This window comes from Panicum hallii, chromosome 3, assembly GCF_002211085.1.
Source record: "Panicum hallii strain FIL2 chromosome 3, PHallii_v3.1, whole genome shotgun sequence".
Taxonomy (NCBI): Eukaryota; Viridiplantae; Streptophyta; class Magnoliopsida; order Poales; family Poaceae; genus Panicum; species Panicum hallii.
The window spans coordinates 8,658,120-8,679,506 of record NC_038044.1 but is presented as its reverse complement, the minus strand read 5'-3'; the positions used below and the strand labels follow the sequence as shown (position 1 = coordinate 8,679,506).

The window sequence follows — 21,387 nt, the reverse complement described above, 5'->3', positions numbered from 1 at the left end:
AACATATGACTCAATTAAATTAATTAAAATAATTCTACGTACCTTATATTGTATTACCCAACCCTTGGCGGCGCCGGGCGCGTCAGGTACGTCCAAAAAATATGGCGGGTTCACTGGAACAAAACGCTCCTGAAGCTCCACCCTCCAGGTAGGTGGCACGGCAACCGGGCCAACAGCTTCACCCGCAATGGGAACCCCGAGCAGGTACGACACGTCCTGCAATGTGGGGGCCATCTCCCCACACGGCAAGTGGAACGTGTGCGTCTCCGGACACCACCTGTCCGCCCACGCCACAAGTAGAGAGCGGTCTAGCTGCATCCGCTTCTTGGCGCCACCGTCTTGGCCGTCGCCGGCCTGAAGCATACGTGCGAGTGGCAGCAAACCAGCCTCACGTAACCTATATATTTTGCATTATGGTTACAATACATTCATTCCGTATAAAAATACAAAGTATCACCTGTCAAGTCAGCGGTCGTCCAGGTGCAACAACTCCTTTGCTACACGAGGGCGCAACACGTGAAGCTGCTGCCCCTCCACCGCTGCCAGGTACGACCTGTGCCGTTCGTCGGTGTTCGCGTCAAGGAGCGCTTGTGTCTGCGCCATATCTGCATGAAAAATTAAGTACGATGCATTAAATCTAGTTGCATACTAAAAGTACCCTTCTCCGTAATATATACTAAAAGTACTCTTCTCGGAAGATATATTTCTAAAAACTATTGAAAATACTAAAAATTATTCAAAATATAACTATCCTAAGAAATATTTCTAAAAACTATTCAAAATATAACTACCCTAACAAATATTTCTAAAATCTATTGAAAATACTAAAAACTATTCAAATATATCTATCCTAAGAAATAGTTCTAAAAACTATTCAAAATACTAAAATCTATTCAAAATATAACTAACCTAAGAAATATTTCTAAAAACTATTGAAAATACTAAAAACTATTCAAAATATAACTACCCTAAGAAATATTTCTAAAAATAATTGAAAATACTAAAAACTATTCAAAATATAACTACCTTAAGAAATATTTCCTAGATTGTAGTTATTTTCAAGTAATTATACGACTAGAACGAGAATATACCTCCAAACCGACGTGTGAACAGGGTTTCGCCGCGTCCTCTCCTTCCTTTCTTTTTTTTTCCTGATTTTTGCTGAATAAAATGGGAATTTGGGGGCAGGTGGAGGCTTATATAGGGGTGGGGGAACCCCCCGCCTGTTTGGCGGGTGGGATGCCGCCGCGGCCGCGTCAGGAGCCTCTTCGCGAATAAGAAAAGTTTCTTATTTGCGAAGAGATCCTCGGGAGGGGCCTAGAAAAATATTTGGCACCTCCCGCCCGTTGGATGGGCCGGAGGTTACCGGCCCCACACCTCCCGCCCGTTGGTCGGGCGGGAGGTACCTATTTTTTAAAATTTTCCAAATCGGCACCCCTTTTTCAAATTTATTTTTTTAACTTTTTTTTAAAAAAAACCTTGGGGGAACATGGATGCATGGGCCTTGGACCACTGATTTTTGGGCATTCAGCAGCACTGTGCGCAAACATGTTGAAGTTTTGTTGGTTCTATTTTTTTTGGGCATTCAGGAAATGGGCCATGGAAAAATTCTAGCACGTATGTCCTCATGCTGGATGCAGGGGAGGTGTCGTTGGTAAGGTTATTCTTGGATCCAGCATGAACAGCTAAAATGGTGATATACTCCATCCGCTCTAAAATATAGGTCGTTTTGGAATTTTTAGATTTATAGTATTTGTTATGTATCTATATATAATATATGTCTAGGTGCATAGCAAAATCTATGAATTTAAAAGAGCTAAAACTACCTATATTTTGGAACGGATGGAGTACATCTTTGTGGTTAATTTCTTTGTTTCCTTTGGCTTGCAATTTTTCTAACAGTAATTGTGGTTTGTTTTTTTATTGGATATTTTTTAAGTAGAAAAGGTCTTTGTGGCATGTCACATTTTGTTTGGACCAAAAAAATGGTTGGTAGAAAATTAGTCAGTTGTTCAGTAGTTACTCCCCTTTCTTTAAACACACGCCATATGCTCATCTAAAATATTAGACATGAACGAGATTAGCTAGTCGTCAAGTTCCTTTTCTTTCAAAGTTTCTTAATTATATTAGATGGAGATGCAAGGTTAGTTTGGAATGCAAAATCTGATTAGTTGTAACCATGGTATGTCGGTTAAAATTATGCACGGTGACCCTCCACAACTCCATTCTCAAGTGCTTTGATCTTTGGTGCATTGATTTTTCTCATGAATGCCACCATGGTGCAAGCTAATGAGGCACTAACCACTAGTTGGCTCAAATTCGAAACGAAGGTCCCATTAGGACAAGATACAAACTACTCCCACAACCTCTGAAAAGAGCAACCGGCTAATGGAGCACAAATCACGCGTGGTCCACAACTAGAACAAAAGGAAACGAGACAGTAGGGAATACGGGAGTCATGTGCTCCCTTTGGCCAACATCCTCACTGATCACAGATGCATTATTATCAGTCATATATAATTTACACTAACCTCCACCGCACTATGCTGGATTTATGGTACAAAACATTATTAGCTTTGCATGGCTCATGAACCCTCCTCTATGGATCAGCTATCATCACTAAGTACCCTACCACATAGATTCCATTTGGCACCCTGCACCCACGACACTAGGGTGCGCCTAGCAAAACAACGCGCGCCCATTACTCTTTCACAACAAACCACAGCTATGACCGGTCATCCATCTTCTCTACGGGTCCCCCGAGATGTATACCCTCGGTTCCGTAGCAACACCGCACACTGCTAGTGGGCCCAATCTGTCCAGATCATCATTCCCTGTTCTTGAGCAGGCTTTGTGACCCTGAACTTGACCTCGATTGGGCTTGGGCTTGGGCTGGCTGGGCGAGAGCAATCAGTTTACTCGGCGAAATGGGCTGCTTCGGGTCGGGCCATTTCTTCACCCCCGCCGCCTCGGCTTCCGCCCCGCCGGCTTTCCGCGCCTCGATGCTGTCGTCGTGCTGGATGCCGCGCAGCAGCGCCGCCACGTCCTTCATCATCGGCCGGTCCTCGGGGCGCGGGCTGGCGCAGAGCAGCGCGATGCCGAGCGCCTGCAGCATCTCCTGGACCTGCGTGTCCGGCCGGCCCTGCAGCCTCGCGTCGATGATCTCCATGGGCTCGCGCTTCCGGCACAGGTGGTCGCGCACCCACTGCACCACGCTCTGCCCCTCGCCGAACGAGGGGTCCAGCGGCCGCCGCCCGGTGATCATCTCCAGCAGCACCACGCCGAAGCTGTACACGTCGCTCTTCGTCGTGATCTTGGTCATGCACCCGTACTCTGCGTCGAATCAGATAGCCAGCCATCAATGATAATTCGGTGCTTGCTTGTTCGACGAATTTTGACGGCACATTTAAAGCTTGTTTTCGAAGCTTACCCGGAGCGATGTAGCCGTAGGATCCGGCGAACGGCGGGGGCGACGAATTGGCGCCCTCGTCGGCGAACCTGGCCAGGCCGAAGTCGGCGAGGCACGCCTCGTAGCGCTCCCCGAGGAGGATGTTCTCGGCCTTGACGTCGCGGTGGATGATGCCCGGCACGCAGTCGTGGTGGAGGTACGCGAGGCCCTCGGCGACGCCGACGGCGATCGCGAGCCGCACCTCCCACTCCACCACGGCGGTGCCGGCGGACGTGCTGCCGTGGAGCAGGCCGCCGAGGGTGCCGTTCGGGAGGTAGTCGTAGAACAGGAGGCGCGTGCGGCGGTTGGCCGCCCACCCCAGCAGCCGGACGATGTTGCGGTGGCGCACGCGGGGGAGCACGCTGACCTCGCACGCGAACGCCTCGACGGACGCCTCGTCGCACGACCGGAACTTCTTCACGGCGATGGTGACGCCGCTCGACGGGAGGTTCGCGCGGTACACGGCGCCGGACCACCCCTGACCGATGACGTTCGCCGGCGTCAGGCTGCGCGCCACGTCCGCGACGCCGATCTCCAGCTTCTGGTACAGCGTCACGTTCCACGGCGGCGACATCTCGCCGTCCTTGTCCTCGCCGCCCGCGCGGACCGCGCGCCGGTGCCGCCCGAAGAGGATGAGCGCCGCGGCCAGGAGGAGGACGACGAGGGCGGAGAGCAGCACGGCCATCGCGACGCGCGCGGCGCGGCGCGCATCGCGCTCGCGGTCACCGGCGTCGCCCGTGCACCGGGAGAGGCACAGCGCCGGGTTGCCCTCCACGTCGCTCGTGGGCAGCTTCGCGAAGAACGCCGTCTCCGGCAGCCGCCCGGTGAAGCCGTTGAAGGACATGTTGAGCGCCACGAGGTTCTGGAGCGCGGACAGCGTCTGGAGATCACCGGAGAGCTGGTTGTGCGACACGTCGAGCACCCCGAGCCTCACAAGGCCGGCGAACTCTGACGGGATCGTGCCGGTGAAGCTGTTGCAGCTGAGGTTCAGAGCAATCTCCAACCCCGGAATCTTGCCGATGCTCCCCGGAATCTTGCCGGAAAGTGAGTTGCCGCCGACGTCGAGGAGCTGGAGCCGGGAGCACGAACCAATCTCCGGTGGTACCGGCCCGGACAGCCGGTTGCCACTGAGAATGAGCTTCGTCAGCGAGGTGAGCATGCCGATGTCCGACGGGAGGGTGCCGCCGATGACGTTGTAGGAGAGGTCGAGGTACTGGAGCGAGAGTAAGTCCTGGAACAGCCCTGGCGGCAGCTCGCCGGCGATAGCGTTGTCATGGAGGTCGACGAACGTGAGATTCCGGCACCCGGAAATCTCCGCCGGCAGAGCGCCGGACAGCCGGTTCGAGCCGAGATCAAGGAAGCTGAGATTTCCAAGCTTGCCTATCTTGGCCGGTATGGCGCCGGCGATGTGGTTGCCGCTGACCCGGAACCGGACGAGGGACGTGCAGTTGCCAATCTCCGGCGGCAACTCGCCGGACAGGTTGTTGTTGATGAGCAGTAGCTTGGACAGGCGCGGCAGCCCGAAGAGCGACCGCGGGATGGGACCCGTCAGCGCGTTGTTGGACAGGTCGAGCGCCTCAAGGCTTGTGCACCGGCCGAGCTCCGGCGGGATGGTGCCTGTCAGCTGGTTGGCCCAGAGGTAGAGCATGCGCAGCGACGGGAGGCCGCCGAGCACGGCAGGGATGCTGCCGGTGAGCTGGTTGTTGTCGAGCTCGAGATCGGTGAGGTTGCTACACCGGGCGAGCTCCGTCGGCACCGTGCCGGAGAGCTTGTTCACGCTGAGCTGAAGCTGCTGCAGGGACGCCAGGTTGCCGAACGACGCCGGGATGTGGCCGGTGAGCCCGTTGAGCGAGAGGTCCACCACGGTGAGGCCGGGGCACGACCCGAGCTCCGGCGGGATGATGCCGACGAGCTGGTTCTGCCACAGCAGTAGGTTCCTGAGCTTCTTGAGCCCGCCGAGCTGCGCCGGGATGGACCCGGACAGCGCGTTCTCGTAAAGGTAGATGTTCTCCAGGCTGCTGCACTGGCCGAGCTCCGGCGGTATCGGGCCGGAGAGCAGCGCCGTGTAGATGGCCATCGTGGTGAGGTTCTTGAGCCGGCCGAGGCTCGCCGGCAGCGGCCCGGTGATGCTGGTCTCGGCGAGGCCGATCATGGTGAGCCGGGAGCAGTTGCCGATCTCCGTGGGGAGCGCGCCCTGGAGGTTCTTGTTGCCGCCGCCGCGGAGCACCTCGAGGCTGGCCATCCGTCCGATAGCCGCCGGTATCTTGCCGGCGAGCTGGTTGTCGTAGATGATGAGCTCACGGAGCGCCGTGAGATTGCCGATGGCGTCCGGAAGTGTGCCCTCCAGTCGGTTGGAGTTGAGGTACAGCGTCTCGAGTTTGCTCCCTTCCCGGCACAGCTCCGCTGGTATCCTCCCGGTGAGTGCATTGTTGCTGAGGTCGAGGTGCGCCAGCGCCGGCAGCTCGCCGAGCCCCGGCGGGATAGGCCCCGTCAGGTTCGCGCCGGTGAGGACGAGCCGGGACAGCGTGGCGCCCAGGGCGGTCAGGTTGGCTGGCGCGCCGCCGAACAGGTCGACGAACTGCAGGCTGAGCTCCGTGACACCCCCGCCCGCGTCGCACGTCACGCCGGTCCACCGGCACGGCGACGCGTCGCTCGGCTTCCAGTCGGCCAGCGCGTCACCGCCCCGCAGCGTGGCCTTCCACGCCAGCAGCGCCGCGCCCTGCTCGTCCACGGCGACGGCGCAGCCCACGCACAGCAACAGCACCGTGCACGCCATGGGCAGCGCCACCTCCGCCGCCCGCCATTTGCTTCTTCTACTCATCATAACACCAAGACCCATACACAAACACACCTGTACTGAATTGTAAGTATATGACCAAGAACACAATAGTTCTGTAGAACTGTAATGTACTGCTGCTAATTGCCCCCCAAATCTTGGTCTTGCTTATGTCGCAAGACTAGTACAAACAGAGGAGGAAGACGAAGAGAGAGAAAGAGAGGCCATGGGAGATGGTGCAAGGTTTTTATATGCTTGTAGTTGCAGGGGAAGGGGGAGGCCAAAGGTTAGCAGTAAGAACAAGAAAGTAAGGTCTAAATAGGCTATGTTTGAGAGGGGTAGGAGGAGGTTAAAGAGCGTAGAGTTTGATGAGGTCATGGAGCAATGGAGGCCGTGTTTGTTTGCCTGCAGAATCTCTGGATCCAAGGTCAGTGCTGAACACTGCATACACCTCTGTCCATCTTTGTGGCCTCTAGTGCAGGGTAATTGCTGGTGCTAAATGCTAGGTTACTGGTAGGATTGGAGGGTTAGGTTTTAAAAAATTTTGGGTAGGGATCACACACACCAACGACTAATTGCTTTGCAAGAGCTTTTTTTTAATGGCGGCAACAGCTTTGATGCTCAGAGGAAAAGATGGTGTGCCTCACATCAGAGCAGCGCCACACCGGCCGCATCAAATCAGGAAGACAGTTAAGTAACTTCATGGAAAGCCTGTGAGTCACGGGGGATAAGATAAATTAACAGGCGGTTAGAGTAGCATTTTTTGACAGCAAGCAAGGGCTTGGTTGCAGTTTTAAGTTTGGCAGGGTCACAATTGAAGTTTGAAGTTCTAGAACAGAAGAATGACAAGAGCTGAGACTTGAAAGAAATGGAGTGCAGTTGCATTAAAAGGATACATCGATCAATGGACTTCTGCAGTATGGCTGGAAGAAACTGAATCTGAAAAGTTCTATCATTCACTCCATGCAACATGCCTTGAGCATATCCACAAACTGCAAACGTTAGAACAGAGTTAGTAAAATTTGCTGAAAAAGTGAAGAAAAATCTTTCAGCTGAACAAGGAGGCAGATTCAGATTTCAGACGAGTTTCATTCATGCCAGAACATAAACATACTATCACATAAGTTTCGTGTTCTTTTTTATTTGAAATTTTGAATGCACATGAACAAAATTTATCTTGAATCCACTTTGTTGATCATTCACTGTTAACTACCACAATAGCTATTGCTAATGTCTTGGCATAAACAACCAGTAAGCCCTGCACTGTAATTACAATCATTGCAGGGTGACAATTGAACTGCCGTGGTAATAAGAATCTCCAGAGTTGAAAGTTAAAAAGGAGAATAAAAGGAGACATCACAGCTGTGACCCAGTGGTAACACATGGCACAGAGGTGAATGAGAGCCAGTTCATTCCATGCAGTAACAATTATATAAAGCTCAATGACAGAGGCTGTTCCTTGGCAGATTATACTGGGAGGATTGGATCCAAACCCCTCAATGGAGCCGCTGTCACATGCCCTGGGTTAGATCTAATCTTGCCTTTCCACTGTTAAATGCTTTGTTAATTACTGCCTCCTTGTACTTGGTATTAATGTAGAGCAGCCATCCAGCAGATGAAATATATATACTGGCAAAAGGGCAGAAAATTTTGCAGGCACACAGATCTAGATCTACCTTCCTGCACTTCCAAATTCCCATTGGTAAATGAGCTGTTCTGAGTAACCAGTGCTGCGTTACCGATCCCGATCCTGTAGAAGATAATGGATCTTGCAGGGGATTTACATTGGAAGTAGAACTTCTGTTGCAGGGCTGCTTGTTTTACCTGAAAAGGTTATGTACAAACTCCTGCTTACAGTAAAAAAGGATAGATGTACAGAGATAAGTGCCCTGACCTCTGATAACATACATGTACAGAGTTTAAAGTCCAAGTAGAACCATCAGTAATCCATGAAATCAAATGACTTACTACTTGCATGCTCCGATTGACTAGGCTGAGGAACAATGCTCACCCGTCGCCATTGATCGATGAACCTGACAAAGTACAGGACACTAGAAATTAGCTACTGCTCATGAACCAATCTATGAGCAGAGTTCATGAAAATTGTGGGTAACAATGCAGAACCAGGGAAGCTGAATGCTGGAACAAACTGAAAGGCTAACAATTTTTTACATGCAAGGGAAGCAGAATGAAGTGAGGAAGTTATGCTTTTTGAATACTGATAGAAGAGTTAGTTTTTAAAAGTACAATCATTTGCGCAGTGCACAGTTTCCAAGGTTTTCACCACATCTTGATCTGATCTACCGAACCAAATTGTTCACCTGCTCCAGTTTGTACCTTGATGCATATGACATTGGCAGGTTTGTTGCCAAAATGTCAATGTATCTGTTCTTTGCATGGTGCTTGTGCATGCTACACATAGCGGTAATTAAATCAACCAGTAGTTGAAAGGTATCTCAGTATGGCATATTTATCTTTGATTTTGTTAAGCAAAAGCGATCAAGCGATCACGTGAGGCAGTGGACTATTGGAGAATGCAGATACTTGCCGCGTGACTGCATCCACCCAACAATATTCCATTTTTTTTAGGCCCTTGTAGACATGGTGTGGCTATTGGTACTCATGTGATTCATCTTTTGTTAGGGCCTTAGGGGTGTAGCCAAATTTAATTAATCCTACAAACCAAAAGCCAAGGTAAGTTTTACGATTGGGAGAAGCAAAGGTGTACAAAATTCAAACTAGAAGGGAAAAAGGAGAGAGTATGAATAAAAGAACTGAAATATTCAAAAGCTAGCTTGCAAGTAACAGTAAGGATGAAATGGTGTACATGAGAGACATTGACAAGGAGAGAATCTAGGCATGAGGGGTGGTGGTGAGGTGGTAGGACACATGTAGAGGTTAAAGATATGGAGAATAGAATACACAAGGACAAGGGTAGACATCATGTGAGAAGGTGATGGTGGAACAGATATATCATTGGGGGAGGTGGACATTTGTTTAATGCCGAGCAATTAAGGGCAGGGTAGACATGAATCAGCAATACATAAGTGAAGATAGCACCGTATCTGGTGAAGGAGCAACGAACAAAAGGAGCTATGGAGTGGGGCGGCAACTAGTTTCCAAATTTTTGTCTTTCTGAAAAGAATTACAAAATTAGTGATGCCTAGACAAGGGAAAACCAAAAGAATCGCCTGCTCAGTGGTACGTTCGCAGAGAGGATCAAATTGGACACTTGTTGAAGCATGTGATTGCTGGGTTCTTTTCATAGAAATGAAATAGAACTTAAAGCAGAGCAGATAATTTCTTCATTTCTAAATGGTTACCTGCTGAAATATTATGGACTCCACCTTGCGGTGTTTCTGAAAACAGATGCCCCATCTGCCACTGGAAATGAACCTCTTCAAGTATATGGTACCAGAAACTGAAACCGAGCACAACTGATAGAAAAGAAAATGTACCTGCCGTTCAAATATGAAGCTAGAAGGGTTAATACATATTTTTTGTTCTTCAGATTTGTAGCCTTGCCATGCTTGAGAAAACGATAGAAACCTTCTCAGTTACAAACTCAAGGAGCTATAATCGGGTAAGTCCTCATTTTACATGCAGAATTCCAGAAATAAAATAAACTTCAGAATCCAGAGCAGCAGCTGAGCTTCAGATATCTAATTAACGAATGCCAGACAGAAATCTTGCAATCATTTCATTTCCAAATAAACCATGGATTAAAATCAATTATTCTGTACCAAAATTATTAATCTTCAATATAAATATCATTGAACACCGATCCAGATCATATGCTTGCTTCATCAAGACATGAATAGAAGAATTTATCAACAGTATGGAATGATTAGATAGTGATAAATTGCACTCTGATGTACTGTGAATTAGCCTATTTTCCATCAACTAGCTTGCAAGAAACAATTGCCCCTCTCCTTTTGGCAACTTCTATTGTAAACCTGCAAAATCAAGAAATACGAATATAGAGTTGTAGACTACACAAATGAATCAGTTCTTTGGTGCGCACTGTGGAATGATTAGAAACTCCAATACAAAATTGGCAAGGGTCCATCACACTGAAGCTATGCATATTTAGTCATTATTTAATTAACCAAGATAATTGTTCTTTAGAGAACATCTCGAGAGCAGTGCCCGGGTTCTATGGGTAGTGGAGTGGTGTCCTTTGATCTCTTTCCGCTCTAAGCAGCAATTAAACCAAAAGTATCCATATAGTATAGCTGTAACCTCTTTCTCCACTTTGTGACATAATCAGCTTTTATCATATGCGCATTAATTTTGTTTTTGAGGTGGGTGTGCACATTTTACACTGATATGAAGTTATGAACATAATTATGCAGTATATTCGTTGCTTGTCCACTATCAGCTCTTCACCTGAAATTAGAAGGTAGTTAACGATTCCCAAGAAAGATTAGCTTTGCTTTTCACTGCATGTCTATGAAATTGGAAATGGATTATTGGATGACAGCACAAACTAAGTATGAGATTAAACGGGGCATGTCTACTTGCGGTGGTTCCACAACTTTCTTGCACTGATCTCGTGCAAAATCAGAATTGTGCTGTTCATTTAGATAGTTATATAATTCTAAAACATCACTCATCGAGTCATCGTACTAAGGTTCCAGTTCATGTACAGCATATCCCTATGTTAGTTTCTTGAAATAGTTGCAAGATTCCATGGTCAAATGACGACATGATACAGAAACCAAAATTCATAGGTATGACCCTTCCAAAATAGAGGTCAGAATCCTTGCATTGACCTTGAAAGAGAATTGCATCTACAGGAAAATATACCTAAGAACTGATGATAAAGGAGAGAGTAAGTACAAATGCATTCACCATGCTTGACAGTGCCACCTTAACACAAGTACAGCGTCTAGCAGCCAGTAAAAGGAACAGTTAATGGACTGACTTTATCTTAATGATAGATGAAGGAATAACAAAACAGCTAAGGTATAGAACGAGCTTATATGATCAGGAACATTTGGAAACTTTATGGGAAGCAACTTTGTGAGAGGACTTATGGGAAAGCATTGCACAGACGACCAAATGTGATATTGCACTAAACGTAACAATTTGCGGGATGGATTGCATCACCTTATAGCGGTTCCTTCCTGAAATTAAGGTACCTGTCCATTGTTGTAATTATATAACAACTAAAGAGAAGCAGGAATGTCTCGAAAGTATGGGTGGACTTGCACTTGGGCAGTGTCAAAAAGAAAGAACTATGGCAGCATACCATGATCCAAAAAATAAGACAAAAATGAAGTCAAGTTAGCTTTTTGCAAAGCAGAAAGGTAGAACCGGGGAGTATGTCATGGTCCAAAAGGCAGGCCAAACTGATGTCACGCTGAACTTTTATTTATCTAAATGCTAATTGATGAGAAAGTTTTTTTCTCCAGCTCACAAGCACGGCCCCCTGCTAAACAAGTTTATAGTCTTCGTTAAATGTTTTTTTTAAAAGAATCCTCAAGTCTCTGCTAGCCAGGTGGCGGCCAGGCCACCTAAAACTAGCAGTATCTGATCACAAGTCCCCTTCGATCTGTCCCTCACTACTTCATCTTCTCCCTGAAGGCCGCAGACCTCCTGACTCTATGACCAGCATCTAACAGATGATTCAAAGGAGTCATTCAATTGCCAAAGGATAGACAAGGGAAAGCAAACAAGAAGCAGAAACGATCGTAAAATCAAAATGAGGAGAAAAAGATCAATACTCTGAAATTTGTAACTTTGCATAACCAACAGCAGTAAGAAGGTGGTAGACAAAGGATTCACATGTCAAGCGATCTTGAAATCCCGTCTAGAAATCGACTCCACACAGGCACTGGGCATTGGATGCTGCAATGCAGGGTCACTGTTGGTGTAAAATCACTAGTTAATTGGGGGGACCAGATAGTTGTGTGTACTACTCAAAATGTCACCTCCAGACTCCAGTCCATGGAGCTGCTCTGGTACATATATGCCAGGCGCGTCATCCTAGGATGCTTGCTGCCACTGCACAGTCAAAAAAAGAATCAGCTTAGCTATGATGAACTCATGAATCATGAAGGAATGAATGATGGCATCTTAAACTTAAAGCACACTCCTAAGACTCCAAGCAACAAAAACAACAAAACTATCAGTATCTTCTATTTTATTGAGATCGATGCCGGCAGAATTACTCGAAAACCAAACCACTCTTGCAATTCAGAACCCCTCCAGTTCTCTCCGTCCTCTTCGATTTGCGCTGCAGCGCGAATAGAATGCAGAGAAACCGCGAGGAGACGAGGAGCCACCAGCTGTGAGTGGGCCCTACCACCTCGCGTTTGCGCCGCGCCAGGGCCCAGCCGGAGTAGCGGCCGGCCCGATCCGCCCGCCGCGGGCAGAGCCGCAGAGAGGAAAACCGGCCGGATGCGTGCCGTTGCTCGTCGGCGTCGGCTCTTCGCCATTTCGATTGGGCCGCTCCATCACTCAGACTCTGACATCATCAGTTTTGGCCCACTTTCCAATGATCGGTTTTGGCCCATTACCGAATGATAACCAGGCCCTGACAGGCCAGCCTAGCCCAATGCTAGCGAAAAGGACTCCAACGCTTAATCGCGTGGCGTAATTAAGGAGTCGATTAATTAAATAATTAATCACTTGACTACCTCCGCAAGCACAAGCTTCCGCTTCCGCCCCCAACAAACAGTCCAGCTCCGATCCGCCGCCGCCGCGTCTCGTCTTGCCTCGCCGCGATGAACGCGTCGCAGTTCATGGACAAGCAGATCCAGGGCCTCGCTGCCTCCGGCGCCGCCGCGTCCTCGCCGCCGGCGTCCAGCGGCGGCGGCGGCGGGCTGGCCGATCTGATGAGTCCCGACCCGCAGGAGGAGGCGGAGAGCCACGCCCGCCACTCGCACCTCCCCCACCTTGGCGGCGCCAACGGCACCAGCAACGGCGCCGACGAGGTGCTTCCCAGCTACGACTTCCAGCCCATCCGCACCGCCACCAGCGCCAGCGCCAGCGCCGTCCCCGTTGGCTCGGCCCCTGCGGCGGGCGCCTGGGGGTCGCTCGACTCCAAGGCGGCGTCCCCCAACCCCCTCAAGGTACTATACTGCTCAGTCGCCGGCGCCGATGACGGCTCAGCTGATAGATAGATCTGTTCGAAGTGCCCCTTCACTCGCAAATAGAACAAAATTTGTCAAGGTTGTTTTTTTAGCTCGCGTGCTTCGTAGCCGGTGATGTCGTAGTTCACGATTCCGTTGGGAATGAAGGGTTCGGTACGGTTGCTCACTTTCTGCTGGCATCAGAAAGATAAACTAAAGAAGTAGCCTTTTTGGCTCCGATGTCTGAAAATAGGTGCCTAGAGATCTTCACAAAAATAAAGTACGTGCAGATGTGATGCGTTTTTTTCCTTTATCTACAGTGTGTATGATCTATTTATTTTCTTGTTATGTGTTAAAGCGTTGCTTGTCCTATCCTATACTCAAAACCCTAGGCTCTATACAGAATTTGCAAATGGCTATTATCCATATGAATTCTCTAACACCTTGCACAATAGTTTCCATCTTTCAGTAGCAAATTATATCTGGACAATGCACTATATATTTGTGTCCTTGGCGTCTTCAAAGCAGTGCTCCATATATTTGCATCCTTGCTTCTGTGCTCTCTGTGGCTGCACATGCTGATCATGGGCCCTTTTATTTTCTGTAAAGTGCATTCATATAAATGCTGTTTTCTATGACTTTGTTAGGACTTAGGACTAAAATTAATTGCTGAGCTTTTCTTTATTGGCAGTGGGCACTACATTCAAGAGAAAAAAAACATCTTTCATTTCATAGTGTGTTAACTTCCTTATCCCTGTTCATCCAGCATTGTTGAACTTTCAGTGATATAGGTTCACATACTACATTCATACTTCGAATTCATATGTACTGTGTTGGCAAAGTCAGCAATATACTTGTGCTTTCAAATTAAGCACTATATTTGTGCTTTCAAATTCAGCATTATGCCATCATCATACACACTTTATGTATTAAATGATAGTATATGCTTCTTATTTGCTTTAGTTAATACAAGAATCATTTGTTCTGTTCATGCAATTTATTGACCATTGTTTAATTTCTAACATGATGAACACAGAATCACTAATTCAGTAGTCCATTCATTTCATCTGTTTCTGTAATTTGTAAATAGCCACTCTTGCATATATCCTCTTTTTCAATATGATGCATGATTGTTTGTCAATTCACATGGTTATAATTGTTATCACTGCCCTATGCCCTGTTTTTCGCTTTTCTTGTGAGGTATTTACCCATTCTTTTACCTTCTCCTACCATGCAGAGTTCTGGTGTATTGGAGCCTCATCACATGCTAAAGAAAGTTAATCATGAAGAAGAGAGGAGCAACTTTAGTGCAGTCACTATAGTGGATATCGATCGTACCATGAAGAAATATGCTGATAATCTTCTTCATGCACTCGAAGGTGTAAGCTCAAGGCTTTCACAGCTGGAGGACAGGACATACCATCTCGAGAACTCTGTTGGTGAGCTGAAGATAACAATTGGTAACAATAATGGAAGTACTGATGGAAAACTGAGGCAATTTGAGAACACACTGCGTGAGGTAAGATTCTGTTGCTATAACGGTATAACCCCTCCCCCTCCTGTGTATCCCCTCTCTCTTTTCTGCACTGGAGAATGGACCATGCTGTCATAACAAAATGACAATTCTTTAGTTTTGATAGTCAAGATGAGGGTATTTTTGTTTCCTATGCAATATCTAATCTCTTTCTTTACCTTGTTTATGTCTGTTACCATACTCGAGCATTTGTATTAGACATTTTTGTGTGTTTTACTTATGACATTCAACCTTTATCACTTTTATGCAGTGTTATCATTTCTATTTTTATTCTTAGCAGTTCATAGATTGCAGCTGGGTCACACACTTAAACTCGCATCATTGTTTACAGTTGCTAACTTTGTCTGATCTAGGAATATGTTGTATCATATATTGGCTAATCTGTAAGGTTGCTTGGGGCAATATGCACACCATCTGAGTTTCTGTGTTAGTACGAAGTTTGTTTCAGCCCCAACCAAGGTTGTGGAAGCATGTAGATGTATCGAGATCAATTTTATTTACGCGTATGTTATCTATAATATGAATACCGTTTTTGCATGCTGTCCTGCTACACGTTTCCTTTTATATTACCTTTTACATTTGTATAACATATTCTCCATCTGATGGTTTTATGTGTGTTCATGCGTCATGTTTCACTCTTTGGTCATTTATTTTTTTTTTCTGTTATAATTTGCTGGGCCATTGTAGGCAACACGTCATTTGGTGCTCATTTGTACCAATCTGTTCTGTACCATAATTCCTGTACCATAATTCCATAACAGTTGTGATGTTTAGTTCCATGATTAACCCTCTATTCACGACTTGCAGGTTCAAGCAGGTGTGCAGATTTTGCGTGACAAGCAGGAAATTGTTGAGACTCAGATCGTACTAGCTAAGCTCCAAGTGCCCAAACCAGGGGATGTTCATTCAGAAAATACTGATGCTGGGCAGGCAGACTCACGTCAGCAGCCAACTCCGCCCCAGCAAACCATTCAATCTCAGAACCAAGCCCTTCCCCCTTCCCAACCACCAGCACCACTGCCTGTCCTTCCTGCTCCAACCGCGCCACCTCCACCCCCAATTCAAAACCAACCTCCAACTCACTTCCCTGCTCATGTACCACATCCCCAGGTTCCATCAGTCACACCTGCTCTTACGGCACCTTCAGTGCCGTCCATACCACAGGAATCCTATTATCCCCAATCAGCACAGCCAACTGAGGCCACCCATCAGCAATACGAAGCTCCACCAGCTCCGCAGCCTCAGGCAGCACAGCCAGCACCACCCCAGCACTACCAAACCCCACCTCAGTTTGCTCAATATTCTCAACCTCCCCCTCCTGCAAGTGTTAACCCCTCAGCTGCACTTCCACCCCCAGTGCCCCAGCAGCCTGAAGAACCAGCACCGTATGGCCCTCCCACCCAGAGCTATCCACCAAATGTACGCCCACCTCCCCCTTATATGCCACCCCCTAGTGGACCTGCTGCTCCTTTCTACGGGCCAAACCCTGGCATGTATGAGCCACCTGCTGTCAGGCCAAACTCCGGGGTGCCACCGCCCTACAATGCTGGATACAAACCACCAGGTGCTGGTGGTTTCGCCGAGCCTTATGGTTACACCGGGTCTCCATCCCACCGTGGCAACGCTGGAATGAAGCCACCCTCGCCCTTTGCCCCTCCTGGGGGAAGCGGCGGCTATGGCAGGCTTCCCACAGCTCAGGTGCTGCCCCAGGCCGCGCCAGTCAGCTCCACGCCAAGCGGCTCTTCTTCCGGCACCAGAGTGCCCATTGACGACGTGATCGACAAGGTGGCCACGATGGGGTTCTCGAAAGAGCAGGTCAGGGCGACGGTGTGCAAGCTGACCGAGAACGGGCAGAACGTGGACCTGAACGTGGTGCTCGACAAGCTGATGAACGACGCCGACGCCCAGCCCCAGAGGAGCTGGTACGGGCGGTGAGCTGCCTGGGCAGGCGCTGGCTGGTTCCTGAGCAGAGCGCCAGATGGCACCGCCCTGTGTATATCTATGAACAGCCATGGAACCAACTATTCTTTTCCATCCACCATTGAGTCTACAACGCCACTGTAGTTTCTTTTACTGTTACTCGCTGTTAAAATGATGCGCAAACGGCCATTGTTCTTTTCTTATCTGAATGTTCTATGTTCACGTGCTCTGTACTGTGCCTATGTACTTGCCGCTTGTCGCTGTTGAGAGTGATTTCTCGGTGGTGCGCATCTTGTATTGTTGTGCTTGAGACGAGACGATGTCGTCAGAGGACTTTATTTTTTCGGATTCCTCAGACGATGTTTGCGTTGGCAATTGCAAGACGCAGCCTGCGAGGCTGGTGATTGCTCCAGGCTTCCGTTGCCAAGCGTCGTCCTCGTCCAGTACCTCAGTAATGTCTGTAGCGTAGTGTGATCTATCGCTGTACCATAGCTTTGCTTTTGCGATGTTCTCTTTTCTTTTGTGATGATGTTGCTGCACCTCAGTCGCGTGCAACTGATCCAAGAAACGTCACAGCTCGACACGATTCCTGCGGTTCAATCACCATCAGAATTCCTCCTCTCAGGAAAGTTTTTTTTTGAAGAAAGTCAGGAAAGATTTTCAGGAGCGCCCGTCTGGCTCGTGATTTGCAATGCTTTCCTCGTCCTTGTGCCATGTCCGGATCGGTGCTGCTTGGATAACTCTGTCAGTGTCAGCTCCCAGGACCACACAGCACGAGCCCCCTGCTCCAGCCATCGCTCCATGATCCATCCAAAGTTCGCTGCAGCGAGCTCGCCGCCCATCGATCGCTCCAAAGTTGGCTGCAAGCCTGCAACAACCTCGCCGCAAAAAGGGCACGACCGCCGTCGCCCGCAAGCAACCGCCGCCTCCACCTCCTCGCCTCTCCCGTCGTCGTCCAGTGGCGCGGCACGCCACCGGCCGCGTGCGATGCGTGGCGCGAGCGCCGGCCGGGCCTTTAAATCAAGGGGCCGCCTCCTCCTGCTGCTGATAGCAGGCCGTCCTCGTCAGCAGAGCCGCAAGACAAGGCTGCCGCGCTGCTTCCCCATCGTGTTCGCTTCCAAGGATCCTGCTGCGAGAACCAAGGTGGTCGCCGCGCGCGCGCCGATGGCCGGGGGCGGTGAGAGGTCGCGGGTGCCGGCCGGCGCGGCCGGGCTCGCCGTGTGGGCGACGCTGCTGTGCAATGCCGCCTCCCTCGCGTACTTTCTCCGCAGCTACGTCGTCGACGGCAGCCGCCGCCGCCGCGGGTGCGTGGCAAGGTCGGGCGCTGACGACGGCGCGCTGCGGCCGGAGGAAGACGGCGCGCTGCGTTCGGAGGACGAGGAGCCGTGCCACGCCGTCGCGCTCGCGCCGGACGCCGTCCTCAACCTCGAGCTGTGCGCGCCCGCTCATCCATCTTCCCTCGCCGTGCCTCGCCGCGGCACCAAGTAACCGCGTCTCGTGATGGTCTCAAAGCTTTGGTTTTTGCCGTGCGTGCAGCGGCGACCCGACGATGTACGAGGCGTTCTGGCGGGAGGTCGGGGGCTGCGCGGCGACCGTCATCCGCGGGTGGCAGGCGATGAGCTACTTCTCCGACGCCGCCGCGCTCTGCTGGTTCCTCGAGCCAGAGCTCGAGCGCGAGGTTCGCCGGCTCCACCGCGTCGTCGGCAACGCCGTGGTCGACGGCTACCACCTCGTCGTCGGCACCGGCGCCACCCAGCTCTACCAGGCGGCCATGTACGCGCTCAGCTCGCCGGCGCGCGGGGACAAGCCCGTCCCCGTCGTCTCGCCGGCGCCGTACTACTCCGTGAGATCACTCAACACAGAGTCTTAGTAGTATATATTATCATGGAAAGCAAGCAAATTGATTGTGATTTTTGCCCGGCGTGCCAGTCGTATCCGCCGCAGACGGACCTCCAGCTCTCGGGGTTTTACCGCTGGGCCGGCGACGCCAACACGTTCGCCGGCGGCGAGTGCATCGAGCTCGTCTGCTCGCCCAACAACCCCGACGGCGCCGTTCGCGAGGCCGTCACCGGTGGCAAGGCGATCCATGACCTGGTCTACTACTGGCCGCAGTACACGCCCATCACCGGGCGCGCCGCCCACGACATCATGCTCTTCACCGTGTCCAAGATCACCGGCCACGCCGGCACGAGGCTCGGGTATGTCCGAATTCCCAGCGTGCAAGCAGCAGCGTCGGTGAATTTCTGATTTCTGACAACGACACGGCGACGGTTTCTCAGGTGGGCGCTGGTGAAGGACCGCGAGGTGGCCAGGAAGATGGTATACTTCGTCGACCGGAGCACTATCGGCGTCTCCAAGGAGTCGCAGCTGCGCGCCACCAAGATCCTCGGGGTCGTCTCCGATGCCTACGAGACCCCGCCGGCCGGTGACAGCGGCGCTACCGTGCCGCGCCTGTTCGACTTCGCGCGGCGGCGCATGGAGGAGCGCTGGCGCACCCTGCGCGCCACCGTGGCGGCCTCAGGCGCCTTCAGCCTGCCGGAGGAGACCACCGGCTACTGCAACTTCAACAAGCGAACCGTGACAGCTTGTCCTGGTAATAACCAACTGCGATTCGCCATTGCCACTGCATAATTCAACACAGATCGATGCTTTGCAGCACTAAGGTGCTCTCTACCTGTCATGCATCTTTCACACTCTGAACTATCCTCGGATTCGGTCTGTTTTTGCAGCATTCGCGTGGCTGCGATGCGAGAAGGAAGGCGTCGAGGACTGCGCCGAGTTCCTAGCCGGCCACAAGATCGTTGCTCGCGGCGGGGAGCAGTTCGGAGGAGACGCGCGGTGCGTCAGGATCAACATGCTGGACAGGGACCAAGTGTTTGACATGCTTGTACAGCGCCTCGCCGCCATATAAACTGAACGGACTGAATATGCATGGAGTGGTAGAAAGCGACCATCATGGAATAAATTGAACCTTGGTGTAATGGTGTTCATTTTCTCAGTTTAATCTCTTAGTTTCTGAAAGAGATGCAAGTTTTGGTTTGTTTCTTCGGTTTGGACTGAACTCTGCCGATCATTAGTGGTATAGATTAAAAATAAAATCTACTCCCTATATCCTCCTCAAATAGCATCTCCAGCAATAGCCCTCAAATTAGATCCTCTTTCAAGAGGCTCCTGCTACTTTCTGTTATCTTATTTTTTTTTATCTCAACTCCAAAACTGCCCTCTAAATACCAAACACTCCCCACCACACATACACACTTTTAGTATGGTAAGTGAGACCCACTCAAGGGTGTTCCTCGTTTTTTATTTTTTCTTCTATCACCCGACCTGCACCTCCTTTTCCACTCGTTCATAGCTAACCTCCCTTCTTCCTCTCTCACCTCACAACTGCCGCCTCCCCTGCCGAATCCACTCACGTCACTGGATTCACCAAGGCCTATAAGGGTGGTGGTCGAGCAAAGATCGGGGTGGCTTGGGTCGAGGCTGAGCTCAAGGGCACGATGCCAGCGACGGTTCAGGCGATGGATGATGCAACGCGAGCAGCACCTGGCATAGAGTGGTGGGTGGCATGGAGCTTCTATCCGTTCGCGCAAGGGAGGAGTGAAAGAAAACAAGAAAAATATATAGAGTAGGGGTCCTGGAAAGGACCTCTAGGCTCCAGGACAATATAAGATTCATAGACTCATGTTTTACTTTTTTGGTAGACACTTCGTTGGTCATCTTTTAAATTATATACATGATGTATGATGCATAGGGACAACTTCTAGAAGGTGTCGGTGAAGCAAGAAAGATCTCTTCTCAAATTAAGTCAACACACTGAAGAGAGGTGCACTTGAGGTTCCATCCAAGAAGTAGTTCCTTGGTCACCCTTCTTGGATGTGAGCGTCACTTTGAAGAGCCTGTTGAGATAGAGACAGAGAAGATGCATGCACGTTCATACTCCACGTCAACTTCATTTTCATCAGACATATATTCAGCTTTCCTTACAGTGATGCATGGGTTGGAGTGAATTTTTGCTTACTTTTATCCGTCTACCAAATCCAAGCATCTATCAAAAGTCCTTTGTTATCCATTGAATAGTCTTTCATGATGAAAATAGATTGACATATAGCTGAAGGATAACCTCCACACTCCTGTCATATGTAAAGCCCATGATTTTTTTATGCACATTCTAGCCTTCACAAGCTGCAATAAGCTCAAAGAAAATAGCATCATTCTTTCTCACCCTGTAAGCCCAATTAACATGTTTCACCTTCATCTCAAGAATCATAAACTCATAATAATCCTTATAAGACTTAGATGGCAGTATTAGTTCGTATTCAATTCAGGTTGTTCATTGTACTACACTCGCATATTCTTCAGTAGGGTTGAAGCTATATTTAATTAAGGTAAAATACTATTTTATAAACAAAAACTAGCATATGTTATAAATTGCTTGTTGAATGCATGTTCATTATGTAGTGTTTTTATTTGAAAAGTAAGTTTTCTTATTCGAATTAGAATAGTTTGAGTTAGGTTTAAGTTTGAAATCCTACAATACTAGAAAAAGGTGCTAACCAAAATCTAGATGGATGCAGGTCCAACAACTCTTTTATCTCTTTCTTTTCTTCGGTTTATTTTTGCCCACAAT

General features: G+C 49.4%; 3 protein-coding genes and 1 long non-coding RNA gene across 4 annotated transcripts; 1 reads left to right on the top strand and 3 right to left on the bottom strand.

Moving 5' to 3' along the window:
* Positions 1–2,448: 2,448 nt before the first annotated feature.
* On the bottom strand, positions 2,449–5,958 carry LOC112886666 (LRR receptor-like serine/threonine-protein kinase). The gene is made up of 2 exons (XM_025952630.1): positions 3,431–5,958; positions 2,449–3,333 (listed from the first exon to the last, which is right to left on the bottom strand). Exons 1-2 carry the CDS (start codon positions 5,688–5,690, stop codon positions 2,828–2,830), a joined length of 2,766 nt encoding a protein of 921 aa, XP_025808415.1. The 5' UTR covers positions 5,691–5,958; the 3' UTR covers positions 2,449–2,827.
* Positions 5,746–6,224, bottom strand: LOC112885130 (LRR receptor-like serine/threonine-protein kinase). Its single transcript, XM_025950799.1, has 2 exons — positions 5,831–6,224; positions 5,746–5,789 (listed from the first exon to the last, which is right to left on the bottom strand). The coding sequence occupies exons 1-2, from the start codon at positions 6,222–6,224 to the stop codon at positions 5,746–5,748; spliced, it is 438 nt and encodes a 145-aa protein (XP_025806584.1).
* Positions 6,225–6,250: 26 nt separating this feature from the next.
* Positions 6,251–12,969, bottom strand: LOC112885729. Its single transcript, XR_003227241.1, has 6 exons — positions 12,869–12,969; positions 9,683–12,233; positions 9,548–9,608; positions 8,193–8,257; positions 7,901–8,048; positions 6,251–7,216 (listed from the first exon to the last, which is right to left on the bottom strand). It is a non-coding gene; the product is annotated as an uncharacterized LOC112885729 (long non-coding RNA).
* LOC112885728 lies at positions 12,873–19,848 on the top strand. Its single transcript, XM_025951358.1, has 7 exons — positions 12,873–13,303; positions 14,541–14,822; positions 15,645–16,759; positions 18,294–18,600; positions 18,687–18,955; positions 19,037–19,350; positions 19,487–19,848. Exons 1-7 carry the CDS (start codon positions 12,956–12,958, stop codon positions 19,666–19,668), a joined length of 2,817 nt encoding a protein of 938 aa, XP_025807143.1. The 5' UTR covers positions 12,873–12,955; the 3' UTR covers positions 19,669–19,848.
* Positions 19,849–21,387: the final 1,539 nt, after the last annotated feature.

Bases quoted from the DNA above. Each gene is read 5' to 3' on its own strand.
- LOC112886666 (XM_025952630.1), bottom strand. From the start codon at position 5,690: ATGGCCAGCCTCGAGGTGCTCCGCGGCGGCGGCAACAAGAACCTCCAG. The intron at 3,334-3,430 runs GTAAGCTTCGAA...GATTCGACGCAG, and splicing joins CTACGGCTACATCGCTCCGG to AGTACGGGTGCATGACCAAG.
- LOC112885728 (XM_025951358.1), top strand. From the start codon at position 12,956: ATGAACGCGTCGCAGTTCATGGACAAGCAGATCCAGGGCCTCGCTGCC. The intron at 16,760-18,293 runs GTACGGGCGGTG...CCGTGCGTGCAG, and splicing joins GCCCAGCCCCAGAGGAGCTG to CGGCGACCCGACGATGTACG. The intron at 19,351-19,486 runs GTAATAACCAAC...CTGTTTTTGCAG, and splicing joins AACCGTGACAGCTTGTCCTG to CATTCGCGTGGCTGCGATGC.
- LOC112885130 (XM_025950799.1), bottom strand. From the start codon at position 6,224: ATGGCGTGCACGGTGCTGTTGCTGTGCGTGGGCTGCGCCGTCGCCGTG. The intron at 5,790-5,830 runs GCAAACTCGAGA...AACCGACTGGAG, and splicing joins GGAGCTGTGCCGGGAAGGGA to GGCACACTTCCGGACGCCAT.